Source organism: Neomonachus schauinslandi, chromosome 16 (assembly GCF_002201575.2).
Source record: "Neomonachus schauinslandi chromosome 16, ASM220157v2, whole genome shotgun sequence".
In the NCBI taxonomy this organism is placed as follows: domain Eukaryota; kingdom Metazoa; phylum Chordata; class Mammalia; order Carnivora; family Phocidae; genus Neomonachus; species Neomonachus schauinslandi.
In genome coordinates this window covers 14,882,763-14,910,609 of record NC_058418.1, presented here as the reverse complement: position 1 = coordinate 14,910,609, position 27,847 = coordinate 14,882,763, and the positions used below count along the sequence as shown (strand labels likewise).

The 27,847-nt window shown below is 36.7% G+C and overlaps 1 protein-coding gene across 1 annotated transcript in view; it reads left to right on the top strand.

Moving 5' to 3' along the window:
* Positions 1–3,709: 3,709 nt before the first annotated feature.
* Positions 3,710–27,847, top strand: part of LOC110590113 (zinc finger protein 420) — a 145,939-nt gene continuing 121,801 nt past the window's right edge. The window contains exons 1-3 of the mRNA XM_021700836.2: positions 3,710–3,739; positions 15,819–15,907; positions 17,409–17,538. Of these exons, the coding sequence (XP_021556511.2) occupies positions 15,899–15,907; positions 17,409–17,538 (139 nt within the window). The 5' untranslated portion in view covers positions 3,710–3,739; positions 15,819–15,898. The remainder of the gene's footprint in view (positions 3,740–15,818; positions 15,908–17,408; positions 17,539–27,847) is intronic.

Below are 27,847 nucleotides of genomic sequence, written 5' to 3'. Positions count from 1 at the left end.
CACAGTGGGAGATTGTGCATATTTCTTTTAGTAACTGATATTTAAGAGACAAAAATCAGTATGATTATAGAGGATTTGGACAAAAAATTTACAAACTTTATCTAATGGATACACAGAAGACAAATCATTTTTTAGGACATACTGAATATTCAGAAAACTTAGACATATATTAGGCCATAAAGCAAATCTGAAAAAATTTCAATGGACCAATTTTATATAGACCAACTCCACTGCCCACAAAATTATGTTAGATATGAGTCATCAAAGGATAATTAGAAAAAAATCTATATGCTTAAGAAAGAGTCTTCCAAATTATTTATGGGTGAAAAAATCAGCACAAATTTAAAAAGAAGTATTTAAAACTGAATGATGAGACTACTACATATACCAAAATCTGTAGGATGCAGCCAAAGTAGTACATAAAGGAAAAGTTATAACCTTAAGAATTTATGTTATAAGTATAAAAACTAAGTACCCAACTTAAAATGTGAGAAAAAATGGCAGAATAAACTGAAAGAAAGCAAAGAAATAATAAAGAATAAAAAATAAAGGGAATAGTAAAAGAGTTATATAGTGAAGAGGATTAAAAAGGTCCCAAATAGGTCTTTGTGTTATACTAAAATTATAACACTATGTTAATTAAGAATATGTATATATAAGTATATACTGCAGGGAATAATAAATTGACCAACAGAATTGAATAAAGAGCCCCCTAACAGTCCCATATATATATATATATATATATGATAACCTAATTTATGACTGTTGGTAAGATGGGAAAGGATAGCCTTTTTATAATGTGAGACAATTGGTATACACACACACAAATTGCACCCCACCTTTGTCCTACAGAAAGAGATCGATTCCAAGAGATTTTATAACAAAAAAATGTGTAAGGCAAAACTATAAAGCTTTAAGAATATAGAAAACGAAAAATTATGACCTTAGTATAGAGGAGAATTAAAAAAAAAAATTTAGAGAGCACACACAGATTCGCCTGCGCCTGTGTGGGGGAGGGGCAGAGGGACAGAATGCTCAAGCCAGCTCCCCTGGAGCCTGATGCAGGTCTCCTTCCCACAACCCATGAGATCATGGCCCGAGCTGAAACCAAGACCTTCATTTTCTCTCCATGAGCCAAGGTCAAATCTTCTTATATATAAAGTTATTTATTTTATTAGTCGATGGCCTCTCAACCTTACCCAATAATGTCCCCATAATAGAAGAGAATGGATGCCCACTTTGCGGGGATGTGCCAGAGGAAATAAGCAGTTAAGCTAGGACTGGCTTTGAAATCATGTTTCTTGACAACGAAAAAAACTGCTGATTTTGTGTTCTTCCCCATAACACGTATATTTGATCCAACAGAAAAATCATGTCTAAATTATTTGCCAGATAAATTGATAACCTTTTTTTCCCGATCAAATTAGTGTCCAAGAAAGAAATAACTTGACCATCCATCGGGAAGACCTCCCGCTCTTCTGGCAGTCAAACTCCTACAGACACTCTGAAATAAAGGCATGAGAAAAGCACATTTGCGTAACAGATCATCACCACTCACGCAACCACTCTCAATTATGAACACAAAACAAACCAAAACAGCAGAGGTCCCTTCCTCCATCAGACAATCCCACAGTTATGTCACTACCAGGCCGCTTCGAGTACGAACCACCTCACACCAACGGCATGGAGAATCACACCAGGCAGAAATACAACCACACATCCAGCCGCCGAGGGACTCCCAGTCCGCCCTACAACGTCTCCCGTTGTCTCACACACTCCAAAGGGCCTGGCAAGGCACACAGGCGGTCTCTTTGAGTCTGAGGCTCTGTCTGATCCCTGGCTCAGCTCCAGCTCCTCCCCCGCACCTGCCCGCCTGATGGTCCGTCCCACCTTCTCCGGATCTGGTAAGACCCTGGGACAACTCAAAACTGGCAGTCTCAGGCCACAACCCAGGAGCGCGCGCCCGACGCCTGCGCACTGAGCGCAGGCGGGCACTCCCAGAAACACCCGCGGCGCGGCCGTTGCGCGAGCGGGTTTTAGCCGCGGAGTCCAGGAACCTCGCGGAGGGTTAGTAAAGCGCACATCCTAGCGTCCTGGCCGGCCAGCCTACAGCCTTCCCGGCGTTGGACTACATTTCCCAGAGTCACCGCTTCCCCAATGCGGCTTCATTTCCGTTTGTTCGCGCGATTTGGGGACCTCGCGTGGGGAGGACAGCGTCTGTGGAGAAGCTTGGCCCGGCTCCGGCTGGGCGGGCGAACCCGAAATCGGGGCTTGGACCCCGGGCGCCAGATCCTGGATCCTGAACCGCACCTTTTGTCTAGGTGAGGATGTCCGGAATGCCGGGGCGGAAGCGTCGCTGGAATTGCGTGTGTGACGGTCTCCTGCCGTTTTGTGTTGTGAGACAGCCTGCCTGTTATTGGTGTGGGCGAATGGACGTGTGCGACTGTGGTTTTGTGTGTAAGCGTTTGTGTGAGGGTGAGTTGTGACTCTGAGAGTGTAGTAATACTGCTGTGACCATGTGTTTGTGACCGCGTGCTTAACTGACTGGGAATGTGCCTATGTGACAGTGTGATTGTGTGTGTACCTCGTATGTGACTGGGGGTTTGCTTGTGACTGAGCTGTGTGACAGGGTGTTTGGATGTACTTGGGTCACTTTGAGGTTGTGTATGCGACTGTGTATTGTATTACTGAAGTTTGTCTGTGACTTTGAGATGTTATGAGAGTGTTGCTGTGGCACGGTGTTTGTGACCACTTGTTTTTTTGACCTGGTACTTGGTTGTATTTTTCTGATTGGATGGCTGTGTGTATGCCATATGTGTGGCTGTTGGGACTGTGAGTGTGCCGCTTCCATGACTGTGTGAAGAGAGTAAAAGTGCTGCTGTGAAAGGGTGTTTTTGGCCATGTGTATCCCTGACAGGGTGCTTGGATGTGCTTGAGTGATTGTGTGTATGCTCTGTTTATGATTGAATTTTGTTTAAGATAAAAGGTGGTCTGAGGTGTAATACTAATTTGGCGATGGTGACTCTGGCTGTGTGACCATGGAAACGTGTGTGACTTTGTCTAGTCATTTGTATATTTTATAGTCTGTGATCTTATGGGAGTTTAGTGAGGTACAGAGATAAAATTGGGTTTTTGTATTTTGGGGGTTCATTCTGGGACTGAGTCTGCCTATGTGTCATGAGTCCCATGTGGCTTTGTCCTCACAGAACTTGACTTCTTTCTCTTCTGACCTCAGTGTTCCCCCTTCACACATGGCCTGTATTGCTTCATTTCTGTATCCATTCTTAGTTCACACTGGGATTGTAGATGTATGTTTCCTTTTGGCTTCCAGGTGTCCTCTCACCTTACAGCCTTAAGAATGTTGAATGCAGAAAGGTGACAGGAAGGAAAGAAGTCAGAAGTTTGAGCCCCTGAATGAAGACTGAGTACCTGTAGTATTTCACTGCAGGGCTCTATCTCCAGTGGACAGTTTTGAATCCAGCAGTAAATTCTTGCCCAAGACAGCTGTGGTCTTGGACCTTCTTCTGAAACAAAGTGCAGAACTGTTCTACTCTCCTTCTGACTTTCCTCTTGGGTAAATGAGGGGTAGATTGGGGGGCTGGGTGGGTAAGAGCATGTGTTCTAATTTAGAGTATATCCTAAGAAAAGTCTACTATCTCATGATTCCATTTTCTTTTCCTGAGAGTAGAGCCCAGAGGAGGAAAAAATGGCTGTTATACATTCAAAAGCAAAGTCCAAGGTGAGTAGATGTTTCCTCTGTTTCCCTAAATGCCTTTAGTTTTTCAGGATGTAGGAATCTTTGTTTTCTCTTTGAAATTTCCTACTTAAGCTTTCTCAAATGATGGAGGTGGCAAGGCAATTTTCTGTAGATTGGGAGCAGGGAATATGTGCAGTTAATTGTGGTAGATACTTCCCAACAGTAGTTAAATTGAGGAAGAATGGATTTGAGACTCATAAAATTAAAAAGGAGATGATATTGTGTTATTTCTGACACAGCAGCATTCTTTTTTAACTTATTCTGTTTGGTAATTTTTTTTTTAAGACAGAGAGGGACTGTGGGGTGGGGAGGGAGGGGGAGAGGGAGAGAGAGAGAATCTTAAGCAGGCTCCATGCCCAGCTCAGAGCTTGAGGTGGGGCTCAAACTCATGATCCTGAGATCATGACCTGAGCTGAGATCAAGAGCCTGACATTTAACCAACTAAGCCGCTCCAGGTGCCCCTGTTTGGTAATTTTCAAACGTGCACAAAAGTATAATGAACCATCATAAGCCCAACTCAAAAGTTATCACTTGCCAATCTTATTTATTCTGCCTTCAGTTTGAATTCCTTCCTAATTTTCCTTTTGATTTCCTCTTTTCACTTATGGTTTATTTAGAAATATGTTACTTAGTTTTCAGGTATTATGAGGATCTTCCAGAGATCTTTTTGTTACTCATTTCTAATTTCATTCCATTGTGTTCAGAGAATATACTTTTTATGACTTGAATCCTTTAGAATTTATTAAGAGTAGTTTTGTGACCCAAAATGTGTGGTCTTAGTAAATGTTTGGTGTGCACTTGAAAAGACTGTATTCTGCTATTGTTGGGTAGAGAGTTCCATAAATGTCAGCTAGGTAATGTAGGTGTGTAGTCTTGTTGAAATCCTCTGTACCTTTACTGATTTTCTGTCTGTTGCATTTATTTCTTTCTCAGAATTTCTGTAAGTTTCTCCTTCATGTATTTTGAAGCTCTGTTATTAGATACATAAAAGTTTCAGGTAATACATCCTGTTGGTGAATTGATCCCTTTATCATTATGAAATGGTCTTCTTTATCCCTGGTAGTACTGACGCTCTGAGCATCTACTTTCTCTTATATTAAATGTTGCCATTCCAGCTTTCTTTTCATTAGTGTTATCATGAAATATCTTTTTCTATCCTTTTATTTTTAACCTATTTATGTTCTGTTGTTGGAGTGCATTTCTTGTTGGCTGCCTTTAGTTGGATCTTGTGTTTTTATCCCGTTTGACAACTTCTGTCTTATAATTAAGTATACAGTTTATATTTAGTGTGATCATTGATGTGGTTTGGGTCAAATCCATTGTCTTGTCCCATCTGTTCCCTATTCCCTTTTCCTTCTTTTCTGCCTTCTTTTGAATTGGGAGAGAGAGTTTCAAACTAACAATACCAATATTTTTACTATCTGAATACAGAAAAACAAGACTTCAATAGGATATGACCTATCCTACAGTTAGGCTCATTTGTTTCATCTTGCTTTCTACTTTTAGTTATTGTTTTTCCCCCACTTTGATTTAATTTTATTTTAAAATTATATAAAATATTTACTTATCTCCAAAATCAAAATTATAGAACAAGGTGAATTCAGAGAAGGCCAGTGTTCATTCCTGTCCCCTTCAGCCTGTTTCCTTTTTCTCTGTGTAGATAATAACTACCTGTACTTTTCTTTGGTGTATTCTTCTGTTTTTCTTTTAAATGAATATGTTTATGTGTATGTGTTTGTATGTATATGTATGTACACTTACATGTATACATGTATTTTTTACATCTCCATTCCTAACTAAAAAAGGAGTATTCTGTGTACACTACACTACACCTTTTTCTTCCCTCACATGTTTAATGTATCCTGGAGATCATTCTTAGCAGCCTACAGACATTATTCTTACTCTGTTTTATAATTATCTATTCTGTTGTGTGGGTGTAAGAGTTTATTCACCTAGTCTTCCATGAGCGGGCATTTGAGTTTTTTCCCCCAGTATTTTGCCATTATATAATATAGCAATCAATAACAGTGTATATGGTTTCTATTTGTAGATGTTTATCTTTGGGGCAAATTTCTAGAAGTGGCCTACTTTTAGTTTATTTTAATGTTTCTGATATAAATTCTACCTGAATCACAACTCTTGAATAATAAATGGATGCATTTCCTTATTTTTCCCCTTCCCCATCTTTTTCTCCAATACCCAAGTTAAAAAAAAAAAAAAAAAAAGGTCTTAGAGTTTATCTTTTTATTGTTATTCTTTTTTCTCAGAATTTATGAGACTTTTTTAACCGTTGCATGTCCTTTTTTTAAATTTCACAAAGCTATTATTTCCTTGTTTTCTGATATCAAAGTAGTGCATGTTTGTTGGTATGACTTAGAAAATACAAAAAAAAAATGATGAAGAAAATAACAGTTACTCAAAAAACCTCCTTAGACTGAATCATGGTTCATATTTGGAATCTATCTTTCAAGTCTTTTTTTTTTTTAACTTCTTATAGAAAAATTCAAACATGTATGAAACTAAAAAGTATAATGCTTCCCCATATACCCTACCCATCCCTAAGCTTCAACAAATATCAATTTATAACTAAACATGTTTCATCTATAGATCCACTACTCCCTCTCACCACCAAAAAAATGGATTATTTTGAAGTAAATTCCAGATATGTATTTCATCCACAAATATTTTATGTGTATCTAAAGATAAGAACTTTTTACTTAAAAAACTTAACCATGGGGCCCCTGGGTGGTTTAGTCCGGCTAAATGTCTGACTCTTGGTTTCAGTTTAGGTCATGATCTTGCGGTCGTGGGATTGAGCCCGGTGTCTGGCTCCGAGCTCAGTGTGGAGTCTGCTTCAGATTCTCTCTCTCTCTCCCCACTGCTCGCGTGCACTCCCTCTCTCTCAAATAAATAAATCAAATCTTAAAAAAAAAAACCACAATATCATCATTATAAAAAAACCCACCTTTAATACTTTCTTAATGTTATGAAATAGCAAGTCAGTGTTCACATTTCTCCCATTGTCCATAAATATTTGTTAGAATTAAGATCCAAACAGTGTCGATTTAGTGTAATAGTGTGATATATTTCTTAATCTTTCTTTCTCTTTTCTTGCAGTTTATTTGTTCCAGAAACAGTTTTCTTCAGAGTTACCTGTATTCTGGATTTTGTTGATTGTATATGTGTGGTGTCATTTTACATGTTCCTGTATTTCTTCTAAACTGGTATTTAATTCTAGAGGCTTGATCAGGTTCAGGTTTTTTTTGTGGTTTTGCTTGTTTGCACAATCTTTCATACATAATGGTGTGTGCTGCATAACATTTGGTTGTTTTCCTTTATGTGATATTAGCAGCCATTGTATCTTTACTTGGAATTTATTATTTTATCAGAGTTACAAAATGATATTCTGGTTCTCTTATTTCTTATGTAATTATTAGTTGGAATACTTCTGTAAAGGGAACCATCCTTTCATCAGTGTCTTGGTTACTCTGAAGTATAGCACCTGTAAAAAAGGTAGAATAAAAGCTTGCTTTTACTCATTTTTCAGCATCTTCCAAAGTTTATCCTAAGTTATCCTTTTAAATTATTATCATGAACTTGAAGATTTAAATATATTTGATAAGTTTCAGTCCATAGCAGTTACTGTTCTTATTAATACTCAGATTGTTCATCTTTGTTGAACAGATTGTTCATCTTTGTTTCATCCTTTTGTCTGGTACTCTGTTGGCAGTGAAGTGATTCCCTACATCTGTGCTGATCCATCTGACCCTCTCTAGGTACTGTTCCATGAGGGAACATAGAACTGTGGGGGAGCCATTGCTTTCTTTGGGTTAGCCTCTTTTTGTACTAAGTGATTAGTAAGTGATTAAAAGCTTGACTGTTACTTTCATTTTGGCTTGTCTTAGTTTTTCTGACAACTGATAGTTCAGCTCTTTTCAGCTCATCTTTTGACAGTTTGGTGTGGTATTCTTGACAGTTGGGTGTGGTATCAGTTTTGTCAAGGTACTTGATAGTGATGTATATAAATCCTCTCTATCATTACTGCCATTTTATCTACTTGTTTTGTTAGTTGCTGAGAGAAAGATGTTAAAATTTCCAAATCTGACTGTGGATTTGTCCATTTCTTCCTTTAGTTCTTTTAGTTTTTGCTTCATATATTTTGGTGCTTTGTTGTTAAATCTCTACACATTTAGGATTTCTGTGTCTTCTTGATGAATATATCCTCTTTGTTTCTTGTACTAGTCTTTGTCTTGATCTCTGTTTTGTATTAATACAAGTACATAGGCTTTCTTTTGCTTAGTATTTGTATGGGTATATCTTCCTCCACCATTTTACATTCTTCTTTGTTTTTTAAGTTTTTATTTAAATTCCAGTTAGTTAACATACAGTGTAATATTAGTTTCAGGTGTACAATATAGTGATTCAACACTTCCATACAACACCTGATGCTCATTTTGACAAGTGCCCTCCTTAATTCTCCATCACCTATTTTATCAGTCTCCCCACCCACCTCACTTCTGGTAACCATCAGTTTGTTCTTTACACTTAAGAGTCTCTTTCTTGGTTTGCCTTCCTCTTTTTGTTCCCCTTTGTTTGTTTGTTTTGTATCTTAAATTCCACACATGAGTGAAATCATATGGTATTTTTCTTTCTCTGACTGACTTATTTCACTTAGGATAATATTCTCTAGCTCCATCCGTGTTGTTGCAGATGGCAAGATATCACCTTTTTGTGGCTGAGTAATATTCCATTGTGTCTATATACCACATCTTTATCCATTCATCAGTCGATGGATACTTGGGCTATTTCCATAATTTGGCTATTATAAAACATCACGGTGCATGTATCCCTTTGAATTAGTATTTTTGTGTTCTTTGGGTAAATACCTAGTAGTGCAATTGCAAAAGTCATAGGTAGTTCTATTTTTAACTTTCTGAGGAACCTCCAGACTGTTTTCCAGAGTGGCTACACTAGTTTGCATTCCCACCAACAGTGCACAGGTGTTCCCCTTTAACCACATCCTAGCCACCACCTGTTGTTTCTAGCATTGTTGATGTTAGCCATTCTGACAGGTATGAGGTGATATGTCATTGTAGTTTTGATTTGTGTTTCCCTGATGATCAGTGATATTGAGCATCTTTTCATGTGTCTGTTGTCTTATATTAATACAGGTACCGAGGTTTTCTTATGCTTAGTATTTGTATGGTATATCTTCCTCCACAACTTTACCTATCTGTGTCTTTATATTTAAAGTACATTTCTTGTAAAGAACGTATAGTTGAAACTTACTTTTTTTTTGTTGTCTTGACATTGTCTTTTAATTGGAATGGTTGGACTATTTACCTTTAAAGGAATTAGCATTTAGTTTAATCCCTGCTGTGGACAGGAGCTCCCTAAATATCTGTTAAGGAGTGCTTGACACATTTTACAGTTAGTTCATTTAAATTTCCTTGTGTCTTTTGCTCTGTGATGAATTTAAAGGAAACTATGATTTTTTTATCTTATCTGAAGTATTTTTGGTTGTTAAAATGGGCACAGTTATATATTGAACTTTCCACATCTGGAAGAAGTAGAATTTTTAATTAGATGTTTATTGAATAGCTATATCATTGATTCTTTGTAGGGGCAATGGTTCTCCCTAGAGGATGTTTTAGAAATACATCTGTGTGCTTTTGAATGTTAAAATAACTGAGTTGAGGGTTAGGTCGTCTAGCTATTGAAGGACTGACATGATGGATCTTGATTATAGGGTAGATGATTTTTCTATAAAGGGATAGACAGTAAATACTAAGATTTCTGGGCCAGATGGTCTCCATTGGTTATTTGACTCTGCCACTGTCGCGTGAAAGTAGGCAAAGATAACTTATAAACAATTGAATGTAGATGCGTTCCAATAAAGCTTTATTTACAAAAACAGTTGGTGGGCAGTAGCTTGCTAACTTCTAATCTAGATGCTCTGCAGTACACAGCAAATAATTGTTCTATGACCTGCAAAATGAAGACCATACCTGGGGAAAAAATTTGTTTATAATAATCTGGGTCTAGAACTTCTCACATAAAGCATTATTTTTGCATGATTTTTACAAACTGCTTAATTTATCTATGTTACTATTACTGCATGGTTTTACTCTTAGTCTTCCAGGAATGCTTGAGAATGATTGAGAAAAGACTGTACTTTTATTCAGAAATTTACTGTGACTTTTAAAGTCACAGCCCTGATGGTAACACTGCTTGTGATATTTTCCTTACCAGTATGCTTGTAGAAGCCTACCTTTGTAGATAATGAATTTCATTGAGTCTATACATACCCAAACACATCACACACACACACATACATACATATACACATATATAGACTTTATTTCAAAATGTCAAATATAAGTAAAAGTTGTCAACAATACTTAGGTGAAGACTTCTGGGAAGGATGCCGGAGTAGGAAGGCCCTAAGCTCACCTCGTCTCATGGATACAAACTAGGTAACACCCACATCAGTGTAAATAACCTAGAAAATGACCTAAAAACTAGCAGAACAGACTCTCCACAGCTAAATGTAAGGAATAGGCCACATTGAAGAGGGTAGGAGGGTAGGGATTCAGTTGGGAGCTAAATGGACCCACAGGACTGTCTACAGAACAGAGGGACTCTACAGGCATGTAGAGGGGAAAACAAACAGATCCCCACACCAAGCACCCCAGGCATGGGAGCCCTTACCGGGAGATGCGTCCCCTTAGGATTTGGCTACCACCCCTTCCCCTCTGCCCCTCCCTCCACTCACTCTTGTGCAGATGCGTAATCTCTCTCTAAAATAAATAAAATCTTTTTTTTTAAAGATTTTATTTATCTATTTGGCAGAGAGAGAGACAGCGAGAGAGGGAACACAAGCAGGGGGAGTGGGAGAGGGAGAAGCAGGCTCCCCACTGAGCAGGGAGCCCAATGCGGGGCTCGATCCCAGGACCCTGGGATCATGACCTGAGCCGAAGGCAGACGCTTAACCGACTGAGCCACCCAGGTGCCCCAGTCTTTTTTTTTTTTTTTTTTAAGTGAAGGGATAGAAAAGCAGTTGTTATACAAATGGAAGTGAAAAGAACACCGGGGTAGTAATACTTAATAGGACAAAATAGACATTAAAACAACAAAGACTGTGACAAGAGACAAAGGACACTAATGATAAAAGGAACAATCCAACAAGAATATATACCAGTTGTAAATACTTATGCACCAAACTTGGGGACACCCGAATACATAAAGCAGCTAATAACAAACATAAAGGAAAAGGAAGTAATTGATAGTAATACAGTAATAGGAGACTTTACCATCCCACTTAAATCAATAGATCATCCAAAAGAAAACCAACAAGGAAACAGTGGCTTTGAAAGACACATTGGACCAGATGGATCAAATAATACATTCAGAACATTCCATCCTAAAACAGCAGAATATACTTCTTTTCAAGTGCACAAGGAGTATTCTCCAGAATAGATGACATACTAGGCCCCAAAACAAGTCTCAACAAATTAAAAAGATTGAAGTCATACCATGCAATTTTTCTAACCACAATGCTATTAAACTAGATATCAACCATAGGAAAAAAATCTGGAAATACCACAAATATGTGGAGATTAGATAACATGCTACTAAAAAATGGATGGGTCAAGCAAGAAATCAAAGAGGAAATAAAAAAACACATGGGGACAAATGAAAATGAAAATACAATGATCCAAAATCTTTGTGATGCAGCAAAAGCTGTTCTAAGAGGGAAGTTTATAGCAATACAGGCCTAACTCAAGAAGCAAGAAAAATCTTAAATAAAAAATCTAAGTTACACCTAACACAGCTAGAAAAAGAACAAACAAAGCCAGTAGAAGGAAGGAAATAATAAAGATTAGAACACAAATAAATGAAATAGAAACTAAAAAAATCAATAGAACAGATCAGTGAAACTAGAAGCTGGTTCTTTGAAAAGATCAACAAAACTAATAAACATTTAGACTCATCAGAAAGAAAAAAATGAGAAGACTCAACAAAATCGGAAATGAAAGAGGAGAAATAACTGACACCATAGAAATACAAAGAAGTGTAAGAGGGGCGCCTGGGTGGCTCAGTTGGTTAGGCGACTTCCTTCGGCTCAGGTCATGATCCTGGAGTACCAGGATCAAGTCCCGCATTGGGCTCCCTGTTCAGCAGGGAGTCTGCTTCTTCCTCTGACCCTCTCTGCTTTCATGTGCTCTCTCTCTCTCTCTCATTCTCTCTCTCAAATAAATAAATCTTTAAAAAAAAAAGTGTAAGAGAACATTATGAAAAATTATATGCCAACAAATTGGACAACCTAGAAGAAATTGAGAAATTCCTAGAAACATAAAACCTCCCAAAACTGAATCAGGAAGAAACAAAATTTGAATAGACCCAATTACTAACAATGAAATTGAATCAGTAATCAAAAAACTCCCAACAAACAAAAGTCCAGGACCAGATGGCTTCACAGGTAAATTCTACCAAACATTTAAAGAAGAGTTAATACCTGTTCTTAAACTACCCCAAAACACAGAAGAGGAAGGAAAACTTCCAAATTCATTCTATGAGGCCAGCATTACCCTGATACCAAAACCAGATAAAGACACCATTAAAAAAAAAGAGAGAACTACAGGCTAATATTTCTATTGAACATAGATGTAAAATTCAACAAAATACTAGCAAACTGGCTCCAACAATACATTAGAAAAATCATTCACCATGATCAAGTGGGATTTATTCCTGGGATTCAAGGGTTGTTCAATATTCACAAATTAATCAGTGTTATACATCACATCAATAAGACCAAGGATGAACACCATATAATCATTTCAATAGATGCAGAAAAAGCATCTGACAAAATACAACACCCGTTCATGTTAAAAACCCTCAACAAAGTAGGGTTAGAGGGAATAATACTTAACGTAATAAAGGCCAAACGTGAAAAACCCACACCTAACATCATACTCAATGGCAAAAACTGGGAGCTTTTCCCGTGAGATCAGGAATAAGATAAGGATGTTCGCTCTCATCACTTTCATTCAACATAGTACTGGAAGTCCTAGCCACAGCAGTCAGACAACAAAAAGAAATAAAAGACATCCAAATTGGCAAGGAAGAAGTAAAACTTTCACTATTTACAGATGACATGGTATATATAGAAAACCTGGAAGACTCCACCAAAAAATTACTAGAACTGATAAATGAGTTTAGTAAAGTCACAGGATACAAAATCAATATACAGAAATCTGTTGCATTTCTGTACACTAATAATGAAGCAGCAGAAAGGGAAGAAAACAGTCCCATTTACAATTGCACCAAAATGAATAAAATATCTAGGAAAAACCTTCACCAAGGAGGTGACAGATCTGTACCCTGAAAACTTAAAATTGATGAAAGAAATTGAAGACAACACAGATGGAAGGATGTTCCATGCTCATGAATTGGAAGCACAAATATTGTTAAGGTGTCCATACTGTCCAGAGCAATCTACAGATTTTTTTAAAAGATTTATTTATTTATTTGAGAGAGTACACAAGCTGGAGGGGGGCAGAGGGAGAGGGAAAGGGAGAATCCTCAAACAGACTCCCCACTGAGCATGGATTCTGATTTGGGGCTCCACCCAGGACTTTAGATCATGACCTGAGCCGAAATCAAGAGTCATACGCTCAACCGACTGAGCCACCCACCCGACTGGGCCACCCAGCCACCCAACATCCCCAATCTACAGATTTAATGTAATCCCTATCAAAATACCAACAGCATTTTTCACAGAACTAGATTATAAATTATAAACTAGATTATAAATCCTCAGATTTATAAGGAACCACAAAAGACCTCCATTAGCCAAAGCAATCTTGAGAAAGAAGAACAAAGATGGAGGTATCACAATTCTGGATTTCAATATATACTACAAAGCTGTAGTAATCTACATAGTGTGATACCGGCAGAAAAACAGACATATCAGTGGAACTGAATAGAGGGCCCAGATATAAACCCACGATTATATGGTCAATTAGTCTTTGACAAAGGAGGCAAGAATATGCAATGGAAAAAGTCTCTTCAACAAATGGTGCTTGGAAAATTGGACAGCTGCATACAAAAGAATGAAACTGGACCACTGTCTTACATCATACACAAAAATTTAAAAATCAGTTAAAAACCTAAATGTGAGACCTGAAACCATAAAAATCATAGAAGAGAGCACAGACAATAATTACTCTGACATCAGCCATAGCAACACACTTTTAAATGTTTCCTGAGACAGGGGAAACAAAAGCCAAAATAAAATATTGAGATTACTTCAAAATAAAAAGCTTCTGTATAGCCAAGGAAACACTTACCAAAACTAAAAGACAGTCTACTGAATGTGAGAAGATATTTGCAAATGACATATCTGATAAAGGGTTAGTATCCAAAATGTATGAAGAACTTAAACTTAATCCAGCAGAAAAACTGAATAGTCTGATTAAAAAATGGTCATAAGACATGAACAGACATTTCTCCAAAGAAGACTTACAGATGGTGAACAGACACATGAAGAGATGCTCATCATCAGGGAAATGCAAATCAAAACCACACTGAGATATCACCTCACACCTGTCAGAATGGCTAAAATCAAAAACAGCGAGGATGTGGAGAAAAAGGAACCCTCGTGCACTGTTGGTGGGAATGCAAACTGGTGCAGCCACTCTGGAAAACAGTATGGAGGTTCCTTAAAAAGTTACAAATAGAACTACCCTACGATCCAGACTCTTAATCTTAGGAAACAAACTGAGGGTTGCTGGAGGGGAGGGGGGTGGGGGATGGGGTGGCTGAGTAAAGGACATTGGGGAGGGTATGTGTTGTGGTGACCGCTGGGTGTTGTGTAAGACTGATGAATCACAGACCTATACCCCTGAAACAAATATACATTATATGTTAATTAAAAAAAAAAAAAAAAAAAGAACTACCCTACGATCCAGCAATCGCAAAACTGGGTATTTACCCAAAGAATACCAAAACACTAATTTAAAGGGATACATGTACTCCTATATTTATAGCAGCATTATTTACAATAGCCAAGATACTACCATATTATCCAGTAATTCCACTACTGGTATTTACCTAAAGAATATGAAAACACTAATTTGACAAGATATATGCACCCCTAGGTTTAGTGCAGCATTATTAATAATGGCCAAATTATGGAAGCAGCCCAAGTGTCCATTGATAGATGAGTGGATAAAGAAGAGGTGGTATATGTACATATATATAAAATGGAATATTACTCAGCCATTAAGAAAGAATGAAATACTGCCATTTACAACAACATGGATGGATTTAGAGAGTATAATGCTAAATGAAATTAGTCAGAGAAAGGCAAATACCGTATGATTTCACTCATGTGGAATTTAAGAAGCAAAACAAAGAAGAAAAGAGAGAAACCAGGAAACAGGCTCTTAACTATAGAGAACAAACTGTTGGTTATTAGAGGTGAGGTGGGTGGGATTATGTGTGAAGTAGGTGAAGGGGATTAAGAGTACACTTACCATGATGAGAGTAATGTATAGAATTACAGAGTAATATATAGAATTGTTTAATCAGTATATTGTACACTTGAAACTAATATAACACTGTATGTTAAACAGTTATACTGGAATTAAAATTTAAAAAATAGAACTTAAAAAAATGCTTACCTGAATATTGTCATCTTATAAATCTGAATTTTTGTAAATAGTTGTAAGCATAAGTGTTTAATTAGTTGTGCCTTTTAATTTGTGTAACAGTTGGTCATTATCTCTGTTTTTGGCATAATGTATATAAATGTGTCATATTATCTATATATTTTATTTCAGAAATGGTAGAGAAATTGTCATAAATATTATCTTTTTGTATATAGAGAGCATTGAGTTTGATCAGGGTAATAACCACCACCTGTGTTTCTCCCACACAGTGTCTTTTGGTGATGGGAGCAAGAGACAGAAGAGGAGAGCAAGAAAGACAATTCTAACTTACTTATTTGGAACTTTGCAAAAAGCATGGTCTCATGATTCTGTTTTCTTCTCTCCAGCTCTGCCTTTTTCAGGCTCTGTGCTTCTCTAAGCTAGGAACCCGGAGGAGGATTGATCATTTCTTGCAGCGCTAAAAACCATGGCTCAGGTAAATTGGTGTTTTTTTGTGCTCTAGTCACTTTTTTTTTTTAAGATTTTATTTATCTATTTGACAGAGACACAGCGAGAACAGGAACACAAGCAGGGGGAGTGGGAGAGGGAGAAGCAGGCTTCCCGCTGAGCAGGGAGCCTGATGCGGGGCTCAGTCCCAGGACCCTGGGATCATGACCTGAGCGAAAGGCAGACGCTTAATGACTGAGCTACCCAGGCACCCCTTTAGTCACTTTTTTACAGAGTATTTGTATGTTTGCGTTCCTTATTTCTGAAATTTCTTTCCTAACTGATCCCACTCAAGAATGTGCTCCCCAGCATTTCATTCTTATAAGTGATAAGAGTCTTCCCCCAGTTTGTCTAATTTAACCTAACATAATTATTCAAAAATATTTTGAGCATCTCTGACTAGGAGCACTGATATGACAAAAGCAGATTCCCTGATTTTATAAGATGGAGAAGTTTGTTAAATCGCACCACACATGAGAAAACTTTGAACTTTTCTTTAGACCTCAGTTTCCTGGTTAGACAATATTATTAGTTTTGACTGGACTCAGTCTCCATACCTGGCAAAAGCTTATGTTTTGTGAGCTTTTAAGATTGATTAGGAACATGATTAGAGACTGAGAGAGATCAGGGATTTTCCCTGGGAATCCATAATTAACATAAAGCAATAATATAGATAATTTTGAGAGTCAACATTATGAGTTAATCTTGTATGCATAAGTTTAGATATATCCTTCTTATCTTTTTGTTGCTTAGAACAAGGAAAAGTTACATTTATAAGTGATAAATAGTAACAAGAAAGATCATCATTCACATGCAAAAGTTGTTGAAAATTGTAAACTTCCAAAAGTGAGAAATGCTTATGAGATTTTTATGCAAGCTAAAATGCTCAAATATGCACACTTAGTAAGTCAGACATATTCATTATATGGAGCTATTTTGCAGCCTATTAAAAATATATACTAAATTATTGGTGAGGAAAATGCGTATGATGTATTCTGATACAATGATGAACTGAGATTTCAATCAATTCTTTAATTTTATACAAATCTTATAAGGTACAGATTTTATAAGATTTTGCAGAAAAACTTCCCCAGTTATTTTTCTTATTTCTTAGAGAATAAGAGAAACTTGCATTTATTGAGAATGTATGATATACAAGCTACAAGCATAATTGAAGAGTGAATATACAGTATTGTACAGGTTGCCTGTGTGTGCTTTTTCTTTTAATTGGGACATTGCATCTTCTTTATTTAAGTTCCAGACTTATCTGTATAATGAAATGTTCTATATACAGGAAATATCTACAGCAACAGGAATAAAAGGAATGTTGACACGTCAGAAGCATTGATTTCTTTAGTGTCTCATTTATGTCAGTGGCCATTTGCTGTTTGCTCTGTTGCCTCCTTTGTGGAGAGCTCCCCCATCATCTCCCTTCCATTGAAAAAATATTTTCTTTATTTCCACAACTAGTATTATATTTGTTGTTTCAGAGATCAGTGATGTTCAGGGATGTTGCCATTGACTTCTCTCAGGAAGAGTGGGAATACCTGGACTCTGCTCAAAGGGATTTGTATAGAGATGTGATGTTGGAGAACTATAGTAACTTGGTGTCACTAGTAGGTAAGGAAATGTACCCCTAGTATTTAAGGATTTACCTATGGAATGGCTGCTTTCTCTGATTGTTTTTAAGTAATTAACTGAATTGCCTGTTAATATTCTGAAAAGAATGGTTTTAAATTACTGGAAATAGTAGTATTTCAGAGGGCATATATGGCTTCTCCATTCTGTATGTATAATTATCTATCTTCTGTCTGTCTTCCTTCCTGTCTTCCTTGATAATCAAGGAGATAGATTTGAATTCTGAGACACTTGGAATATTGTCAGAAAAAAAACAGGCTATGCATTGTTACAATTTAGATCTGCCAAAGGAGCTCAAAATATTTTTTAAAAATAGATGCAGAAATGTATGGTTTTTCTGACAAGAGAAGAGCTTATATTATTTATATAGTAATAGGGTAGATCAAGTCAGGTCAACACAATCCATTACAACAAATACATTCTCTTATTTGTGTTTTGTAATTTAATATTACATTTTAAGAACTTTGTATTTTACATTGAATGAATGTGCCATAACCACCTTTTATTGGAAAAGAGCTCAGGAAGAACGTGTGATTGTCTAAGAAGTTGTTTTTTTTTCCTGTAGACAAGAGACAGCCTATATCAGTTAAAACTTTAACAAGTGATTTTCCAACGTAATGATCACTTTATTCTTTGGACTCTTCAAGTCCCTGGAATGAAACTGTCTCTTGCCCATTCACTCTTTCCTCTGAAGGCTTTATGAAGTTATTGATTGGTATACTGCCTTTCAGAGCCCAGGTCATGTGGAAAAAAAACTTCTGACTTGAAAAGAAAAGCAAGGGCTTTTCAGGACAGTCTCTCTAAGGAATCCCACCTAATCCCTACTTCTTCCTTTTGGTCTTTTATGATAGTCCTTCCCACTGCCAAAGGAGGGGCTCTTCCTTTTCTCCAGTGACAACAACCCTTTTATATAAACTTGAGAGTCCATTCCTTTCTAGAGTTTTTGAAAATTTAGACTTATATCATTTTCTCCCTTCTTTAAAATGTACTCATTCATTCAAGAGCCTATTCTTTGCCAAGGACTGAAGTAGGCATTGGAGAAATGATCTAGATAAGGTTGGTATTCTGCTACATTCTCAAGGAAGAAATAAAAGTAAACAAGGAAATAAAAACATATGTGTATTTGTGTGCATATATATGTACATATATACATTTATTTAATAAATATAACAGTTGCAAGTAGTAATGAATATGAATAAAGGTAAAGGATAGGCAAATGAACTAACTGGGGAGTATGGGTGGGCTATTTTAGATAGGTAGATTATTTTTAAAAATTTTTTTTGAGAGAGAGAGCATGAATGGTGGGGGGAGGGACAGAGGAAGAGGGAGAGAAAGAATCTCAAGCAGACTCCTTTCTTTTTTATTTTTTTATTTATTTATTTATTTATTTATTTATTTGAGACAGAAAGAATGAGAGACAAAGAGCATGAGAGGGAGGAGGGCCAGAGGGAGAAGCAGACTCCCTGCCGAGCAGGGAGCCCGATGCGGGACTCGATCCCGGGAGTCCAGGATCATGACCTGAGCCGAAGGCAGTCGCTCAACCAACTGAGCCACCCAAGCGCCCAAGCAGACTCCTTTCTGAGCATGGAGCCTGATGCGGGGCTCAGTCTCACAACCCTGAGATCATGACCTGAGCTGAAATCAAGAGTCAGATGCTTAACCAACTGAGCCACCCAGGGGCCCCTAGATAGGAAGATTTTCAAAAACTTCTCTAAGGAGGTAATATTTGAGCGAAATCTTGACTGATGTAAGGGTATGAGTCAGGCAGTCTATGGGGGAACAGTATTCCAGGCAGATGGAGTAGTAAGTGAAAGGGCTTGGGGTGGTGTTAACTTAGGAGGAACAGAAAAGCATAATTAAAGAAGAGTGAATGATAGACTAATAAGAAGTAAATATAGTTAAGCAACTCAAGAAAAGGAGTCCACATTTTATTTTATTTTTTGAGGTGGTGCCCTCTGACTTCTGGCCAAAGAAAATGTACATCCTTTCTAAAGGGAAGTAAGAGGGCTTTAGAATTCTCAAAAATTAAGGTCAAGAAAAGAGGAGGGCACAAAGATCATCAAACCTACAAGGAAACAGGTCATAGTGAGTGATAGATAATCTAAAGAAACAACACATTACATGGCGAAAGATTTCACATATTGCTATTAGATATAAATGTAAAATGTTGGTGAAATGTTTAAAGAAAAAAGCGAAATCACAAAAATGACAAAAAGTAAGAGATTTTCATAAAGGATCTGATATGAAAGAGAACCAGATAGAACATTTCTAAAGGTTCTGGTTAGATCTTTTTTAAAAATGATCATTAATAGATTGATAAATTTGCATGAAAATTGTTTTCTTTATTAAAAGACATGAAGAAAGTAAAAGACATTGGGTGAAGATATTTGCAATTCATATTGACAACAGTAAAATTAATACCTAGGATATAAAAGCTTTTACAGATTGAGAAAAAGGTAAATACTTTTTTTGAAAACTTGGATAAAAGACATAGGCAATTCGGGAAAAGGAAATAAATAAATCAAGGAAGTGAACGACTTATGCTCTGAGAACTATAAAACATTGATGTAAGAAATTCAAGACAACACAAATGGAAGGATATTCCCTGCTCATGGCTTGGAAAAATTAATAATTGTTAAAATGTCCACACTACCCAAAGCAAACCACAGATTCAGTGCAATACCTAACAAAATACCAATAGTATTTTTCACAATACTAAAACAGTCCTAAAATTTGTATGGAATCACAAAAGACCCTGAATAGCCAACAGAATCTTGAGAAAGAACAAAGCTGGAGGTATAACAATTTCAGATTTCAAGATCTACTACAAAACTGTAGTAAACAAAACAGTATGTACTGGCACAAAATAGACACATAGATCAATGGAACAGAGATTCCAGAAATAAACCCATACATGTATCATTAATTAATCTACAGCAAAGACAGCAAGAATATCCAATTGGGGAAAAGCGAGTCTTTTGAATAAATGGTTCTGGAAAAACTGGACAGCTACATGCAAAAGAATGAAAACTACACCACTTTCTTACACCATACACAAAAATAAACTCAAAATGGGTTAAGACCTAAAGGTGAGGCCTGAAATCATAAAACTAAAAGAATAGATAGGCAATAATCTCTTGGACATCACTCTTACCAACATATTTATGGATATGTCTTCTCAGGCAAGAGATGCAAAAGCAAAAATAAACTATTGGGACTACATCAAAATAAAAACCTTTTGTACACCAAAGGAAACCCATGAACAACATGAGAAGACAACCTACTGAATGGGAGACGGTATTTACAAGTGATACATCTGATAAAGGATTAATATCACTATGTTAAAAAAAAGGAAATACAGATAACCAATAGACATGAAAAAATGCTCAACCTCATTAGCAATCAGTAAATACAAATTAAAATCACAGTGAGATAATTATTTCACATCCCCTGGAGGGGCAAAAACTAAGTGGTAGTACCAAGTGTTTACAACTTTTGGTGGCAGAAGTTCTATATACTTCATTTTCACAATAGCCAGAAAGTGAAAATGACCCAAATGTCTGTTGACTGATGAATGAGTGAATAAAATTTGGTATAATTTTACAATGGATAATTATTTAGCAATACAGTAGCCAAAATGTGGAAATAACCCAAATGTCCACCAACTGATGAAAGGATAAATAAAATTTGGTTTATCCTTAAGATAGAATATTATTCAGCAATAAAAAGCAGTACTGATACATGCTACAACATGGATTAACCTTGAAAACATGCTAACTGAAAGAAGCCAGATACAAAGACTATATATTACATGATTCCATTTTTATGAAATGTCTACAATAGATGATCTATAGATAGATAAAGTAAATTAGTGGTTGCTAAGTACATTTGGGGTGGGAGGTGAAGGTGAATGGAGAATGAGAGCAGGGAAATTGGAAATGACTACTAATAGGTATAGGGTTTTTTTTTTTGAGGTGATAAAAATATAAAATTAGATTGTGGTGATTGTTGCAGAATTTTGTGAGTATCCTACAACTCATTGAATTGTATACTTTAAATGAATGAACTATAGGTATGTGAATTATATTTTAACAGATCTTTTTTTTTTTTTAAAGATTTTATTTATTTTGACAGAGAGAGACACAGTGAGAGAAGGTACACAAGCAGGGGGAGAGGGAGAGGGAGAAGCAGGCTTCCCGCTGAGCAGGGAGCCCGATGCGGGGCTCGATCCCAGGACCCTGGGATCATGACCTGAGCCGAAGGCAGACGCTTAATGACTGAGCCACCTAGGTGCTCCTGTTTTGTTTTTTTTTAAGTGCTCCATACCTTTCTGATGGCAATATTAATTGACATAACCACTTTGAAAAAAAAAATGTGGAAATGACTTCCAAATTTGTATGCATAGCTGGGTTCTTTTAAAAATTCCAGATCCCTGGCCACACTTCAGATCAATTAAATCACAATCTCTGGGCATGGGACACAAATATTATTTTATGAAGCTCCTTAGGTTGTTCAAATGTTCAGACATGTTTGGTAACCACTACAATATATTATCTGAGAATTTATTTTTTCTTATTTGAAGGTTCACTCCATTTAACTGCTATTGCTAGTATGCCTGGATTTATTTCTCCCCTATTTTTTTTTTTTATGTGTGGCTTTTTTTTTTTAATTTTTTTATTCTTATGTTAATCCCCATACATTACATCATTAGTTTTAGATGTAGTGTTCCATGTTTCATTGTTTGTGCATAACACCCAGTGCTCCATGCAGAATGTGCCCTCCTCAATACCCATCACCAGGCTAACCCATCCTCCCACCTCCTAGAACCCTCAGTTTGTTTTTCAGAGTCCATCGTCTCTCATGGTTTGTCTCCCCCTCCGATTTCCCCCCCTTCATTCTTCCCCTCCTGCTACCTTCTTCTTCTTCTTCTTTTTTTCTTAACATATATTGCATTATTTGTTTCAGAGGTACAGATCTGAGATTCAACAGTCTTGTACAATTAACAGCGCTTACCAGAGCACACACCCTTCCCAGTGTCTGTCACCCAGTCACCCCATCCCTCCCACCCCACCCCCCACTCCAGCAACCCTCAGTTTGTTTCCGGAGATTAAGAATTCCTCATATCAGTGAGGTCATATGATACTATTTCTCCCCTATTTTATGTTTTTTTGTTTACTTTTAATCTTCTCTACTTCCTTTTTTATTTCTTAATCAGGATGGATATAGCTTTTTGTTTTAGTTAATTCCATTTCCCCCCCTTGTTTAATATGGAAGACCTATACTATTTATATGCCTTTAGTGGTTATCTTTAATTTTTTATCACATATACTGTATTTCTTTTCTTTTTTTTTAAGATTTTATTTATTTTGAGAGAGAGGATGAGATAGAGAGAGCATGAGAGGGGGTAGGGTCAGAGGGAGAAGCAGACTCCCTGCTAAGCAGGGAGCCTGATGCGGGACTCAATCCCGGGACTCCAGGATCATAACCGAAGGCAGTCGCCTAACCAACTGAGCCACCCAGGTGCCCTACTGTATTTCTTTTAATATAAATGCAGTTTTGTAGTTTTTATTAATTGCAGTGATGTTTGAAATATATACATATTTAATGAAAATTGACTATTTTATTATTAAATGAATTAATGAATGAAGGCACTCATTCAGTCCACATACAGTATTTGTTTGCATACTGCTTTGCAGAAGTCTTTTATTCCCAAGTTTTTATTTAAATTTCAGTTAACATACAGTACAACACTAGTTTCAGTTGTAGAATTTAGTGATTCATCACCCCCATATAACACCCAGGGTTCATCCCAACAAATGCCCTCCTTAATATCCATCACCTATTTAACCCATCCCCCTGCCCACCTCCCCGCCAGAAGCCATCAGCTTGTTCTATAATTAAGAGTCTGTTTCTTAGTTTGCCTCTTTTTTTCCCCCCACTATGTTCATTTGCTTCTTAAATTCCACATATGAGGGCGCCTGGGTGGCTCAGTTGGTTAAGCAACTGTCTTCGGCTCAGGTCATGATCCTGAAGTCCCAGGATCAAGTCCCGCATTGGGCTCCTTGCTCAGCAGGGAGTCTGCTTCTCCCTCTGACCCTCCCCCCTCTCATGCTCTCTCTCTCTCTCATTCTCTCTCAAATAAATAAATAAAATCTTTAAAAAAAAATTCCACATATGAGTGAAATCATATGGTATTTTTCTTTCTCTGACTGACTTATTTTGCTCAGCATAATACACTCTAGTTCCTTCCACATCACTGCAAATGGCAAGATTTCATTCTATTTGATGGCTGAGTAATATTCCACACACACACACACACACACACACACACACACACACCACATCTTCTTTATCCATTTATCAGTTGATGGACGTTTGGGCTGTTTCTATAATTTGGCTGTTGTTGATAAGCTGCTATAAATATCGGGTGCATGTATCCCTTTGGATCAATATTTTTGTATCTTATGGGTGAATACCTAGTAGTGCAGTTACTGGATCGTAGGGTAGTTCTATTTTTAACTTTTTGAGGAACTTCCATCGGTTTTCCCCAGTGGCTGCACCCATTTGCATTCCCACCAACAGTGCATGAGGGTTCCCCTTTCTCCACATCCTTGCCAACACCTGCTGTTGGGAAAACTGGACAGCAACATGCAAAAGAATGAAACTAGACCACTTCCTTACACCATACACAAAAATAGATTCAAAATCGATTAAAGACCTAAATGTGAGACAGGAAACCATTAAAATCCTAGAGGAAAACATAGGCAATAACCTCTTTGACATCAGCTGTAGCAGCTTCTTAGTAGGTATGTCTCCTGAGGCAAGGGAAACAAAAGCAAGAATAAGCTGTTGGGACTATATCAGAATAAAAACCTTCTGCACAGTGAAGGAAACCAACAAAACTAAAAAGCAACCTACAAATGACAGAAGATATTTGCAAATGACATATCTGATAAGGGGTTAATATCCAAAATATATAAAGAACTTACCAAAATCAACACCCACAAAACAAATAATCCAGTTAAAAAATGGGCAAGAAGACATGAATAGACATTTTTCCAAAGAAGACATACAGATGGCTAACAGACACATGAAAAGATGCTCAACATCACTCATCATCAGGGAAATACAGATGAAAACTACAATGAGATATTACCTCACACCAGTCAGAATGGCTAAAATTAACAACATAGGAAAACAGAAGTCTTGAATAAATCATATGCCTCAGTCTCACACCTGGGATTTCATGACTAACCAGTTGAAAAATAGAAAGGATTGTGTCTACCTTGAAATAAATTGGAAGCTGTTGTGACAGTGAATTAAGGTTCTATAAAGAGATGAGATACTGACATCTCTTATGTCACAATATCATCATTGTCACAAAATTCTTATCAGGAGCATACCATCAGTGTATACTTTTTTTCTGTACTTTTACACACACTACATACCTGTGATTCCTGGTGAGTTTAAATATTTCAGGAGTATTTTCTGCCTGTTTTGGTCCTTTAATCATTATCATTATTGTTTGTGTCACTTAACCTACTTAACAAAGGCTAAAGTTAATATCTCCTTTGTCCCAGAACAATATAAAAGATACATGAAGGGTCTTAAATGCTTTAACTTTGATTAGTCTTTCCCATCTATTATGTTGTCTGGTGTTTCAATTCTGTTTTCTTTTTAACCCCCAAAATGGGCATTATTTTTGTCTTATAATGACAGTGTTTGCTTATAGATTTATTCACTTGATTATTCTTTTATTTGCACACTATTCCTCCTCTATTATACGTTCCCCCTGAGATCATTTTATTTGTCATGAAATACATTAGGCAAGTCCTATTGTTAGTAAATGCTCTGTTTTTATTTTTGTTGTTGCAAAGTAACCTTTGTTTCACTTTCATTCCTGCTTGATGACTTAACTGGGTATAGAATTCTATACTGACAATTATTTTTTTCTCAGCACTCTGAAGATATTATTCCACTGTCTTCTGGCTTCTATTGTGCTCTTGAGAAGTCTGCCTTCTGTCTCATTATTGTTCCTTTTGTAAGTAATCTGTATTTTCTCTCTGGCTGCTTTTAAGATTTTTCCTTAAGATTTTAATATAATTGATTATATTGTTTTATTTCTAGAACTTTGATATTTTCTTCCTCCCCTAGATCTTACTTTTTTTTTTTTTTTTTGCTTCTGTTTAGTTCCTTTCTCATGGTTTTGACTTTATAATTTACATTTTCATATATTTCAATCATTTATATTATATATATATGTTTCAACATTCAATAATTGTAGAGAACAGGTCTAATTCTACAGCTTCTTACATTCATGTGGGCTCCTGTGTAAATCATTTTTTTCTTCCTTTTCATTGAGAGCCTAGGCCAAGACTGAAATATTTCTTGTAATTTCCTTTGAGGTCCCGTGGATTTTACCAATGTTGGTTCATGAGATTGACTTAGTGTTCTTGCGCTCTCATTGTCTAAATTTGTTATTTTAGTTAACTATGTAAAATGACTTGGGTGTATTTCCAAATTTTTGTATGTTCAACAATTATGTATGATTGGAATTGTGTGTTCTTTAATGGCTTGGATAATCTTGCCAGTGATACCATCAATCATTGGTATCAATGGCCTTTTAGGAGCATAGACGTTGAATTCAAATTTAAAATTCTTATGTTTTTTTTTTAAGATTTTATTTATTTATTTGACAGAGAGAGAGACAGCAGGAGAGGGAACACAAGTAGGGGGAGTAGGAGAGGGAGAAGCAGGCTTCCTGCTGAGCATGGAGCCTGATGTGGGGCTCGATCCCAGGATCCTGGGATCATGACCTGAGCCAAAGGCAGCCGCTTAACCAACTGAGCCACCCAGGTGCCCCCAAAAATTCTTATGTGGTTATTGATGTATTCTCAGATTTTCTTTCTTCGTGGATCATTTTTTATTAATTTCATCCATTTTATTTAGTTTTTCTGATTTACTGTTGAGTTACGTATAGGTTTTTCTCATAAGCACTTTTCTTGATTTTGGGGATTTATGTTATTCTTTTTCCTTTTCAATGTTTTGGATTTGTGCCCAATCTGATTTTTTCCCCCAACATGTCATATTTTTGTATCATTTACTTAATTTGGAAGGAATGAATGGACTCATAGCCATTTCTGTTCTTTCTAAATTCTGGTTTACTCATTTTCTCATTTTTAGGTAGCTAATTCTTGTTTCGTTTTGTTTCTTCCTCTTCTTGAGTTGAAATCTTAATTCTTTTGTTTTTAATTATTTCTTGTTTTCTAATAAATGCATTTAAAGCTGTAAATTTTCTGTGGATACATAAGCTGAATATCAGGATTTCACACCAAGTTGCTCTTTTGGCATTTAGTTCTAAATTTTAAGTTTAATTTTTATTTCCTTTTATGACAAACATTATATAGAAGTATCTTAATTATTTAATTCTGGGATTATGTTTTGTTTGTTTTTACAATTTCTAATTTTATTTTAATGTAATAACATGCTATTAGTTTTATCTGTCTACCTATCTTATTATGTTCCAGCCTTCTTAATCCATATTTCTTCTCAGTCTGTTTATATTACTGTCCTAAAAAGGAAAAGAAAAAACTATTTCCTTTTACTCACACAACACTTCTGACACCAGATGTGTGGATTTTCCCACACCAACCTCCAGTTCTTGGTAGACACCAGCAGGAGGTCCTATAATTCAACTTAATTCTGACACTAACTTTCCAGAGTTAGCACAGACCTCACTGGTTAAGGGCTCAGTCCCACAGGACTGCCTCTTACCGCAGAGGCCAGTTGTAAGTCCCAGGTTGTCACCTGTATCTATGGCTAAAAATCAGAGGTTCCCACAATACCCTCCTCAGGTTTAATAACATGCTAGAATGGCTAAGAGAACTTAAGAGAAACATTTATCAGTTTATTACAAAATATACAACTCCGGAACAGCCAAATGGAAGAGATGCACAGGGCAAGTGTTTTTGTGCTCGTCTCAGCTTATCAGTAACCACTAATGTTGTGGCTAGATCAGCTCTTGTGGCTCTTATTATGATTGCAAGATGCCATTTAGCAATAACCATCAGGAAACTTTGAAAAAGTTAAGATTTGTGACTTAGAGGACTTGGAAATTACACAGCAAACCCTGGACCACACAGTGATGTCATAGGTAGAGAGAGTGCACAGGCCTAGGGTTCTGCTTCTGTTAAGGTTGAGAGTGAGGGCCTAGGGTTTCTGGGCTCTTTATTGTTGAATTGAAAATAAAAGCAGGAACTTAAAGGGTGGCAAAGAGAAAACAACAAGTGGT